This window comes from Phaenicophaeus curvirostris, chromosome 15 (genome assembly GCF_032191515.1).
Source record: "Phaenicophaeus curvirostris isolate KB17595 chromosome 15, BPBGC_Pcur_1.0, whole genome shotgun sequence".
Taxonomy (NCBI): domain Eukaryota; kingdom Metazoa; phylum Chordata; class Aves; order Cuculiformes; family Cuculidae; genus Phaenicophaeus; species Phaenicophaeus curvirostris.
In genome coordinates this window covers 17,970,790-17,982,359 of record NC_091406.1, presented here as the reverse complement: position 1 = coordinate 17,982,359, position 11,570 = coordinate 17,970,790, and the positions used below count along the sequence as shown (strand labels likewise).

The 11,570-nt window shown below is 50.5% G+C and overlaps 1 protein-coding gene across 1 annotated transcript in view; it reads left to right on the top strand.

The window, feature by feature from the left end:
• Positions 1 to 672: 672 nt before the first annotated feature.
• The window catches only part of DELE1 (DAP3 binding cell death enhancer 1), a 24,196-nt gene continuing 13,298 nt past the window's right edge, over positions 673 to 11,570 (top strand). The window contains exons 1-5 of the mRNA XM_069869663.1: positions 673 to 841; positions 2,882 to 2,993; positions 3,974 to 4,094; positions 4,451 to 4,594; positions 11,197 to 11,252. Coding sequence (XP_069725764.1) covers positions 756 to 841; positions 2,882 to 2,993; positions 3,974 to 4,094; positions 4,451 to 4,594; positions 11,197 to 11,252 — 519 coding nt within the window. The 5' untranslated portion in view covers positions 673 to 755. The remainder of the gene's footprint in view (positions 842 to 2,881; positions 2,994 to 3,973; positions 4,095 to 4,450; positions 4,595 to 11,196; positions 11,253 to 11,570) is intronic.

Here is an 11,570-nt window from a genome sequence, read left to right as displayed (position 1 = left end):
TACAGGGGTTCCCCAGGGATCCTCCCCAGGGCATCCAGACCTAGAAGGGACCTCCGTGTCTTCAGAGAACGCCTCAGGGCCCCTCCAGGCGCGGGGGACCCCCCTCAGCCACGGGATCAACTCACACCCCTCCCTCAGCACCAGGATCCTCTCGGCCCCTCCTCTTCGCAGCCTCAGGTGCCTCTCAGCTCCCTCTCTCTCTCCTTCCCTCCCTCAGCTCCATCGCCCCCTTTCAGCATCTTGCCCCCCTCAGCCTCGAGGCTCCCTCAGCCTCGTTCTCCCCTCGGCTCTTCCACCCTTCAGCCCCACTGCCCCCTCACACCCAGCCCCTCTTCGACCCCGGGGCCCTCTCGGTCCCCCCTCGGTCCCTGTGGGTCCCCCCTCTCCCTCAGCCCCGTCTCCTCCTCCCAGCGCGGCTCAGCCACTTCCGCTGGCGGCGCCGTTCTATCTGCCGTCTACCTCTATGGTACCTGCGCCATTCTATCCGCCATCTATCTCTATGGCACCGACGCCGCTCTAGCTCCCCTCTATGGTAAAGGCGTCGCTCTATTCCCCCTCGCCTGACAGGCCCGGGCCGTCCGTCGCCGCTCCCCGGCGCTTCACGCCCGACGGCTTCGCTCCCGCCGTAGCCTGGAGCGTGGGCCGCCGCCGCCTCCACCGTCTCCTCCCCGCGGGATCGCTCCGGGATTCGCCGGCGGCCTAGGCCGCCCCGCCCTCTCTATGGCCCGGCCCGGCGCCTCTGGGCGGCGCGCGGCATGTGGCGGCGGCTGCTGGGCCGCGGCCCGGGGCGCTGCCGGCCGCCCCCCCCCCGGCCCGTCTCCGCCGCGGGGGGGCCCGAGGGGTGAGGGGGCAGGGGGAGAGCGTGTGTGAGTGTGAGAGTGAGTGTGAGTAGCGGGGGGGGGAGCGTGAGTGTGTGTGCGAGTGCGTTTGTATGAGGGCAAGTGTGTGAGAGTCAGCGTGTCTGTCAGCGCGCGTGAATGTGTGTCTGCATGGGTGTGAGTGTGCACAGGCCTGTCTGTGTGTGTGAGTGAGTGTGTGAGTGCCGGTGTGTGTGTGCGTCCATGTGTTGTGAGGGTGTCTGTGCATGTGTGAGAGTGAGTGTGTGTGAGTGAGTGCCGCTGTGTGTGCATGTGTGTGTCGTGGGGGGTGTCTGTGTGTGCATGTGTGAGAGTGACTGAGTGTGAGTGAGTGTGTGAGTGCAGCAGTGTGTGTGCGTCCATGTGTTGTGAGGGTGTCTGTGCATGTGTGAGAGTGAGTGTGTGAGTGAGTGCAGCTGTGTGTGCGTGCATGTGTCACGGGGTATCTGTGTGTGCATGTGTGAGTGCGTGTGTGCAGCTGTGTGTGTGCATGCGTCACAGGGGTGTCTGTGCGTGTGTGAGAGTGAGTGTGAGTGTGTGTGTGAGTGCAGCTGTGTGTGTGCGTGCATGTGTCATGGGGGTGTCTGTGACTGCGTGTGTGAGTGTGTGTGTGCAGCTGTGTGTGTGCGTGCATGTGTCACAGGGTATCTGTGTGTGCATGTGTGAGAGTGCGTGTGTGAGTGAGTGCAGCTGTGTGTGTGCGTGCATGTGTCACAGGGGTGTCTGTGTGTGCATGTGTGAGTGTGAGCGTGAGTGAGTGTGTGCAGCTGTGTGCGTGCATGTGTCGCGGGGGGTGTCTGTGTGGGCATGTGTGAGAGTGTGAGTGTGAATACAGCTCTGTGTGTGCATGCGTGTGTCGCAGGGGGTGTCTGCATGTGTGAGAGTGAGTGAGTGCAGCTGTGTGTGTGCGTGCATGTGTCATGAGGGGTGTCTGTGTGTGCATGTGTGAGAGTGACTGAGTGTGAGTGAGTGTGTGAGTGTTTGCAGCTGTGTGTGCGCATGCATGTGTCGCAGGGGTGTCTGTGTGTGCATGTGTGAGAGTGACTGCATGTGTGAGTGCAGCTGTGTGTGTGCATGCATGTGTCACAGGGGTGTCTGCATGTGTGAGAGTGACTGTGAGTGTGAGTTTGTGAGTGAGTGCAGCTGTGTGTGTGCGTGCATGTGTCGCGGGGGGTGTGCATGTGTCGCTGGGGGTGTCTGTGCATGTGTGAGCGTGAGTGAGTGCAGCTGTGTGTGTGCGTGCATGTGTCGCAGGGGGTGTCTGAGGGTGCATGTGTGGCCATGTGTGTGCACGTGTCTGTGCATCTGTGTGTGTGAGTGTGTCAGTGCTGAACGTGCATCTGTGTGTGTTGGGGGGTGTGCATATGTGTGTGAGAGTGTGTGTGTGTCTCAGTGTGTGTGTTGGGGGCAAGTGAGTGTGCATGTATGTGTGTGCATGTGTCGGGAGGAGTGTCGGTGTGTCCCTGTGTGTGTGTGCATGTCCGTGTACGTGCGTACCTGTGTGTGCATGTGTCTGTGAGTGAGCGTGTGAGTATGCATTTATGTGTGTGTCTGTGTGCATGTGCATATGTGTGTGCGTGTGTCTGTGCGTGTGTTGCATGTGTCTGTGTGCATGTGAATGTGCATATGTGTGTATCTGTGTGTGAGTGAGTGCGTGTGTGCATGTGTGTGTGCACGTGTGTGTGCACATATGTGTCTGCATGCGTATGTTACATGTGTCTGCATGTATGTATTTGTGTGTGCATATCTGTGCATGTGCATATGTGTATCTATGTGCATGTGTGTCTGTGTGTGTGTCTGCATGTCAGTGTGTGTACATGTGTGTGTGCAAGCGCGTGTCTGTGTGTCTTTATGTGTCTCTCTTGTGTGTGTGTGTCTCTCTGTGTGTCCATGCATGCCTGGTTCTGTGTGTGTCTCTGTGTGTGTCTCTGTGTGTGTCTCTGTGTGTGTCTCTGTGTGTGTCTCTGTGTGTGTCTGTGTTTTCTGGCTCTTTTCATGGTGTTGGTGTTTTCGGGCTGTTTCAGAGCGCCCGACTGCCAGGATGGGCAGCCCCGGGACGGCCGGGAGCGAGGAGGGAGGCAGCAGCCCCTGCCCGGCCTGGTGCCCCCCTACTCGGTACTGGAGGCCGTCACCTGGGTGAGGAGCAGCAGCAAGGGGACCTGGCTGGAAGCGATGTCACCTTGGTGGTGGGAAAGGGGATGGGAGCTGTGAGCAGCCCCAAATGGAGCTGTGGCCACGGCTGGGAGGGATGTCACTGGGAGATCTTGGTGGTGGGAATGGAGATGGGAGCTGTGAGCATCCCTAAGCAGAGCTGTGGCTGTGGTCACTAGGAGGCCTGGGTGGTGGGAAGAGGGCGAGGAGCTGTGAGCAGCCCTAAAAGGAGCTGTAGCCATGACTGGGAGGGATGTCACCAGGAGACCTTGGTAGTGGGAACAGAGATGGGAGCTGTGGGTAGCCCCAAATGGAGCTGTAGCCACAGCTAGGAGGGATGTCACCAGGAGCTCTTGGTGGTGAGGATGGAAATGGGAGCTGTGAGCAGCCCCAAAAGGAGCTGTGGCCGTGGCTGGAAGGGATGTCACCAGGAGATCTTGGTGGTGGGGATGGAAATGGGAGCTGTGGGTAGCCTCAAACAGAGCTGTGGCCTCGGCTGGGAGGGATGTCACCAGGAGATCCTGGTGGTGGGAATGGAAATGGGAGCTGTGGGTAGCCTCAAACAGAGCTGTGGCCTCGGCTGGGAGGGATGTCACCAGGAGATCCTGGTGGTGGGAATGGAGATGGGAGCTGTGGGCAGCCCTAAAGCGATCCGTAGCCATGGCTGGAAAGGATGTCACCAGGAGACCTTGATGGTGGAAATGGAAATAGGAGCTGTGGGCAGCCCTAAACGGAGCTGTGACCATGGTCACCAGGAGGCCTTGGTGGTGGGAATGAAAATAGGAGCTGTGGGGAGCCCTAAACGGAGCTGTGACCATGGTCACCAGGAGGCCTTGGTGGTGGGAAGGGAGATGAGAGCTGTGGGCAGCCCCCAGGGAGGCCTCCCTCCAAGGTGCCTCATGGAAATGGGGATAGAAAGAGGGAGTGGGGACTGTCTTCTCTGAATTGTGTCTGCTTTCCTCCAGGGAGCGCTCGGTGCGCTGCTTCTGCAGGTGGTCAGACAGATCTCGTGGCTGAGGTCGCTGCCAGACGCCAGGAGAGAGCGCAGGTCTCTCTGGCTCTCCTCGTTGCCTGCTCAGCAGACAGGTTAGCAGCTCTGACTTGGGAGAAGGGGCTCAGGGAGGGCCTAGCTGCCAGAGAGGGTTGTTGCCTCGTATTGTGTTAAGAAGAAGAGAGCAGTTGCGAGAAGCTGACAGCTTTCAGGCTCTCTGGGGAGAGTGGAGGCTTTCATCTGTCACGGGAATATCGCTGTTTCTAATGATTTGGCGCAATCCCACTTTTCATCCCGCAAGCCCTTACCTTTGTTTTCTCTTCTGGACTCTGCTCCCTGTACTTTCCTCCTGCTCAGCTTTGTGGTTGCAGCAGAGAAGGTTGCTGAGTAGATCTACAGTCTGGTGCTGCCTCCTAAGGCAAGCATAGAACTGTTTTGTGCTCTATTTCAGCGGTGACCGAAGCCTCAGCCGGGTGTCCCAATGCACAGCTGGGGTTCTGCTTCCCGCAGGAAGCAAGTCCAGAGGTCGTGCCAGAGAATTCAACCTCGGGCATCCCCTCAGGGCAAGGAGAGAGCCAGCCCTGGGCAGAAGTAGGTACGTGCTGCGGGGCGGGACACTTGTGGCAGAAGAACTTCAGAGTTTGAGTTCCTCAGGGCACAGCCAGGAGCCTGAAGTGTACGGCCTTTTTTTGATACTTGGGGTGTTGGTTAGGGTGGAAAGGGAGAACTTCAGAGAGAATCAGGACTCCAGGGACAGGAGGAAAAAGTGCTCCTGAAGGCAGAGAGGAGGCTGCGCTGTAATTGTGCAGGTGATATCGGCTTTACCAATACTGCTCTGCCTAAGCAGCCTGATGGCAGCATCCAGATTCTGCTCTTTTATTGTGGACAGATGCTTGCAGCCAGAAGGATTCTGGAGAACACTGCAGCGTTGATCTGGGAGACTTCTGTACATGATGTGAAATGAAAGGAGTTCTTCCCTTCCTTCCAGATTTCTGAGCGCTCGTGCTGTAGATAAGGCAGTGAAAGGAGGTATCAAGGACATTCATATTAAAATTAGTTTTACAGAAATTGAGAGATACGCTCAAAAAAAATAGAAGACTTACCCAGGAAAGCAATGTCCTAAGTAATAAATTTAAAGCCATATCAAGGAAGATCAGATGAGGCCTACAACAGGGCTGCTTACTAGATGTATAAACACTAATAATGCCTTCAGGAGAATTGTGGGAAGCAGGGAGCCTGCTGGAGCAGGTAGGATATGTCATCGTGGTATAGAAGAGGCACATGAACAATGCAACCCACAGAAGTTGGCTGGTTAATGCCAGGTGCTGCAGAAAAGATCAAGGAGGTTCCTCATTCTTTGCTTTCTTCTAGATTTTTTGCTTTCTTCTCTGCTGATTTAATCTAATGTCCATCTCTGCATGTCAAACCCATTGCCTGCCAGAGGTTACCATTCCCATCAGTTGGCAAATGGAGCATTTTGTTTCCATGTCTCCTAATTAGCTCCAGGAAAACAGCCAGGTTAATTTACCTAAACTGCCAATTACAGTGTTTAACCCATCTGCTTTTGCCTGGAGCGTATTAAGAAGCACAAAAACACACTTCCTCACTGGCAGATTACTGGACATGGACCTCTGGGTGAGGTGCTAGGGAATAAGGGGAGACAGTCATGCCTTTGGTTGGCACAGCTAAACATTTAGGAGCAAACGTGTGTCTGTGTCTGACAAACAGTTTCCTACTGAGAGTTAATAGGAAGAGCTTTTAGGCAAACAGAACTTGAACAGTGACAAGTCACCAAGGCCACATGCTCTTTGTTCAGATGTTCTTCAGAAGCTGTGAAATCACTGAGCCTCTAATGGTGATGTGTAATCTAGCGCTGAAATCTGCGGCACAATCGTAGAAATGAACACTGACAAATTGGACACTGGCTTTTAAAAACAGGGGTTATTTAAGCTCAAGAATGGCAAAAAAAGGTAATTCTAAGTTGATGGAAACTGATGTAGAATACAAATGTTAGACACGTGGATGGGTGTGCTGTATCAAAGAACCAGAGGTCTTGGAAGGATTTAGGAAGCCGTTTCTCAGGCCAGCTTGCTCCATTGCAGAGACTTAAGAGAGCTGTAAATCTATTTTTAATTCACAATGAGGGTGGGGAGGCCCTGGCCCAGGTTGCCCAGAGCAGTGGTGGCTGCGCCATCCCTGGAGGTGTTTGAGGCCAGGTTGGATGGGGCTTGGAGCCCCTGATCCAGTGGGAGGTGTCCCTGCCCGTGGCAGGGGGCTGGAACAGGATTGGCTTTGAGATCCCTTCCAGCCCAAACCATTCCATTCCATGATTCAGGGATTCTATTAAGCGTTTGTTGGAGGAGTCAGCAGGCATGTGGAGCAAGAATATGCAGCGCTTAGCTTTCTGAAACTCTGTCAGCCTGGACCTAAACCACAGGTATCTGGAGAAATAGAGCTGATATGAGGGAAGACCAAGGGGCTACTCTTAAGGTATTAACTCCTTAAAGTGGAAGAAATTATTTTCACAGTGCAGAGTGGTTCCTGGTGTATTCCCCTAAGTCCTTTGTTGAAACCTATTCTGTTCAGCTCAGTCAGTAGTGACTTGCAAAAACACAATGGCAGAAGAAGCAAATGGTACAAAATTATTCAGGGCAGTCGAGTCTGAAAGTCACAGCAAATGATTACACAAGAAATAAAACCAGGCTCATCCCAAGGTAGGTTAAATGAGTATACACAGGGGAGTGTAACTGTAAATACACATACAGCATGCAGCAAGTCAGATTAATAATTGTATTGCAGAGGGAACATTTAAAGTCACCGTGGTTATGTTTTTGATAAGGTTAAGTCAGTCCTCAGCAGCAGTGAGGCCAATTAAACGTTAATTATTGTAAAGGAAGACACTGAGGGCAAGACGGCATCTTAGGTTTGTGTAGGTCTGCGGTGCAGCCACATCTTGAAGGCTTAAGGAAAAGATGTTCTGTCTTAAAAACAGTAACAAAAAATGGCAGAGAAAAAGATGATGAGGGGGCAATTGCATAGAAATCAGACTGGCTCTTCAGCTTAAAAAAGAAGTGGCAGAGGGTGTGCTGGTGCTCTATGAAACTGAAAGCGTTGAGGGAAGTTGAGATGGGACAATGTTTTTTATTACTACATATACAGACAGTAGAGCTTGAGAAAAGGCAAAAGGCAGCACATGTTTTTATCTGGTGCACAGGTAAATTGTGGGACTTGGTGCTACAGGCCAGAAGCATAAACGGATTCCAAGAAGCGATTAGGTAAAATTACACATTCAAATTAGATTTAATTGGTCCAGCAAAACCTCCTGCTCAGAAGATCAGAGAGCAGCTGATTGCTGGAAAGTTCTGCCAGGAAAAGCGTGACTGTCTAATCCCTGTTCCTTACCCCTTCTGCCCAACCATCCTCAACTGTCAGTTGTCAGAGATAATATTTGTCAGAAATAATTTGGTTTTCCTCAATACATGAGTCCTCAGGTTACATTCTCACATTATGCTGTGCATCCATGTTGTGGGAATTAAGTCAGGGTGAAGAGATTCTGTAATTTTCACTGAGGAGGCTGAAAAATGTGCACAGTTTTGCAATATGGGAAGTCCTTTGGATCTTCCCATGGCAGATTTTAAAGTGAAGCTTGGTGATACCTTTCTCTCAGTGTATGTTTTGCTTTCTGTAGGGAAAGCTGCCTGAGGTTTGGGATTGCTTTTTTTCTGGTGTTTAGCTACTGAAAAAAAATGAGGCTGGTGAAATCGGAATGCGGCAAGGAGCTGGGTGAGCAGAAGGAAGGGAAGGACAGACGGCTGGCAGATGATGCAGGGGAATCTGGTAGCAAAGTCTTGCCATTAACGATCAGCCCTCCAGAGCTCAGAGCAGAGCAGAATGTGCTCTCACTTCTCCAGTTCGCTGTTGCCAGCAATGGCAAAGGACCTTTTAGAGAGAATGCCGTGTCCTCACCCTTGTTTCAGCTCATTCCCAGACTGGGCTACACATACTGTGACAATCTGCTCTTGCTGTCAGCTACTTCGTTGCCTCAAGTGGCAGAGATCTTTCCGATGGATCCAAACATCCCAGCTCTGCAGATGAGCCATTCCTGTTTTAACGTAACACAGTAGGATAGAAGCTATTACTTCCAGTGTATTTAAAAAGAAAACTTTAGGGAATTCATTGCAAAATTGCTATAAATAGCCTTCTGGATATTGCTATCAGCAAGTCCTCAGCTGCATGATCGCAGCCTATTTTTTTCCACGCGATTCGTGGCTCGCTGGAAGGTTTTTTTGCCGGAAGTTAAAGGCACAGAGTGAACGAGCAGGTGATTACAGCCAGCCTCAGTGTTAGAGCGGCTGAATGCTGCCCTGGGGAGTTGTATTTTACCCCTGGCAGAACTGTGAAATTCGTTATTTCAATTCTGAGCTTACAGACATTTCAAAATTGTGTTTTCATTTCAAAGCACAATGAGAGCAATTGGAAACACTAAAATTTTCCATGAGGCACAAATCCTGGATTTTGTCCAGCTCTTGTTGTGAATCCATTCTTGTGAAGCATTTGGATGTTTTGGGATGAGCAATCTAGACTGTCTATGAGAAGATTATTAATTCCTCATTTGGTGCTGGCTTTGAGCAATGTTTGATTGGTACAGGATGAACAGAGGGAAAATACAAAATATTTATTTGCTGCTGAATACATGAGTGGCTCAGTGGTCACCCAGGACGCTGAAGGCTGCAGGACTGTGTGGAACAAAGCACGTTGCATCATGACACATGCTGGAAGATGTAGACATAAAGTTGCACAGACAATTCCAGCTGTGATATTCCCAGCTTTGGCGTGCTTTGAAAATAGATCCTTAAGATCAACTTAACATGGTTCTGTGTGTGCTATATAGCGATTAATTTGCTTAAAGTCGAGCTCCAGGAAGTTCTGCTGAGGCTTGGCCATTCTTTGGGAAACAAGAAACAAGCCGTTGGGGTGAATTTGTATGACCTGATGGTTTTAATCTGAGCTGATCTCCTTACTCTGCTGAGCAGAGTTGGATTCCGTGCTGCCAGGGGTTGCTTCTGTTTCTGCATTTGCTGCTGAAGGAACACTTAAGCGTTGAGTTTAGATTGTGTGCCTGGTTTTGAGGCAGCAGCTCCGGAACAGGCAAGTCTTAAAGATCATGGTATCCCTGAAGAGTTGATTTGAGGCTTGCCCAGCCTTAGAGGTGAGTTCCAAGAGAATTCGTTAATCTAATCCTTCAGAAGATGGGACTGGGCAGCAGGATAGGTTGGTCCCTGTGTTTTCTTATGCTCTTTGGGAGTGGTAACTCCTAGCTGGGAGATCACTGGGATTTGGATGGGTAGGGATTTCCAATGGGAGGGAGACATGAGAGAGTTTGCGAGCTGATAGAATTTAGAATTAGTTTCTGTTTGTTTTTCATGGGGTAATGGTTTGTCCAAATTACAGCTCATTTTCTCAGTAGACGGTGAATTCCTGATTTAGGAGTAGATATCTATGCCAAATATAAAGTTTCTGGAAAGCGTGAATGTACTAATGTTATTTAAACAAATAGTTTGGAGACGTTTTAACGCAGACAGTTTTTTTTCATGAGCTTTGCTGTTGTATATATAGGAAAAAACAGATTGCATCACGAGGGAGATACTCAAACAAGAGGCAGATCAGATAATTTTATGCCTGCTTTGAAAATAAATGTAAAGCACAACCAATAAATTCACACATTTTATTATTTTTGATGGAACGATGAGTAGAAATTGTGTTCGCCATCACAAACTTGCTTGTTGGGTGAGTGGGGCTTGTTCAGATAAAATATATTTTAACACAGCCAGAGGGGAATTGTTTATCTGGGAATAATGAGGCTGCAGCTGGAACATAGGCCAAGACTTTATGCGCGTTGTAAAACGGTGCGGGCACTGCAAGGAGCAGTCCTGCCTGTTGAACAATCATTTGTGCTGCTGTGCCACCACAAGTGGCAGGTGTCCCTGCCCATGCAGGAGGATTGGAACTGGTTGATCTTTAAGGTCCCTTACAACCCAAACCACTCTATGATTCTATTAAGTGCTCGTGTAACTGTGATAGTTTCAGGAATCAAGGAACTGGGCCCCCAGAAGGACTGGTTTTCACTGGTATTAGCTCCCTGCTCTGCAGTCACACAGCTTAAGAGGAGGACACAGGGAGGACATAGCTTCTTCTTGCATTAGCAACACTGGCTTGAAGTCATCCAGGCTTCACCACCTGGTGCTGGGTGCCTGGTGGGATCCAGCTGCTTATGGTGATCCAGGGAGGTCACTGTCCTCTTAGAGCATAAACACCCGCGTAATTGCTTCCAGCACAGTTCCGTTAGAGCAAGGTGGCTTAGCTTTTGCTGTAGGTGTTTTTGTGAGATAATTCTGATTGAAACTGGTCAGATCGTGGCTGAACATGTGGTTGTGCCAGTGTGTCCAAGAGGGCAGCGAGGAGCTACTTGCTCCCCACCCCAGGGTACGCTGGGGTGGCAGCCTGAGCCTGATTCTGATGTAGCCGAAACGGAACGTCTGATCATCCCCTTGCGGAAGCAGAACTGCATCCTGGAAAGAAATTATCTGGGAAAGTAGCTAGGGAAGCAAGCGCCTAAGCGTGAGATCTCGGTGTGATGCTCTGGGTAATGGGAACTGGGGCAGAGCTCTGATGTATGTGAGCTTGGCAGCTTCAAATCCAAACAAGGAGGCAATTTTACCCTTCCTGTGACACTGGTGAGAGGATCCGCACTTCAGTAACAATGCTGAAAATTCAAGAATAGTGGCAAAAAGTCAAAAAATTAATCAGCACAGGCAGAAAGAGTACTTCAGTTGAAAGACATGAGCAGCATGGTCTGTTTAGAATCACAGACAAGAATCAAGAGGGGCTGATTAGTCGTGTCAGGACTTTCAAAAGGAGAATGGGCTTTTTAGTAAAGAGCCTGGGAGCAGAAACCAGATGTATTTTAATTTTAAATGAAGCACAGAGGTTTAAAGCAACGGTTACAAGGTGCTGGAACAAACTTTCAGAAATGGGAGATGTCTTTACATTCAGCTGAAGACTGAGGGCTCTCTGGAGGAGGTGTATTAGCTGGCTGCGGGTTACAGGACTTTGGAGTGGAGAGGACGGGTAGAGGAGGAAGCAGTGAAAATACAGCTTTGCTTAACCCTGCTTTTTTGTTCTCATTTTTTAATGTAGGGGAGTTCCAAATCCCCGAGAGCTGCAGCTTGGGGCCAGTTCTCCCCAATGCAAAGGTATGCTTCCATTTTTCTGACCCTCCATCTGCACCCAAGACCCCTTCCCTGCAAGATACCATCCCAGTGCTACCCCAAGCACAGCCTGAGAAATCTGCTCGCATGCAAGACCCTTTCTGCCCTGCATGGCTGAAGGCCAGGAGATGGAGAGATGTGAAATGCTGCCCTCTGCTTTAGCTAGAGCTCGGTTTGAGGAACTACAAGCTGGCATCCCCATCCTTTGAGGTGTTTGTGTAACAGGGGTGCTGGTAACACTGAAAGAAAATGCAAAAAAAACCCAAACAGACCCAAACCAAACAAAAAAAACCCCACTCCGGT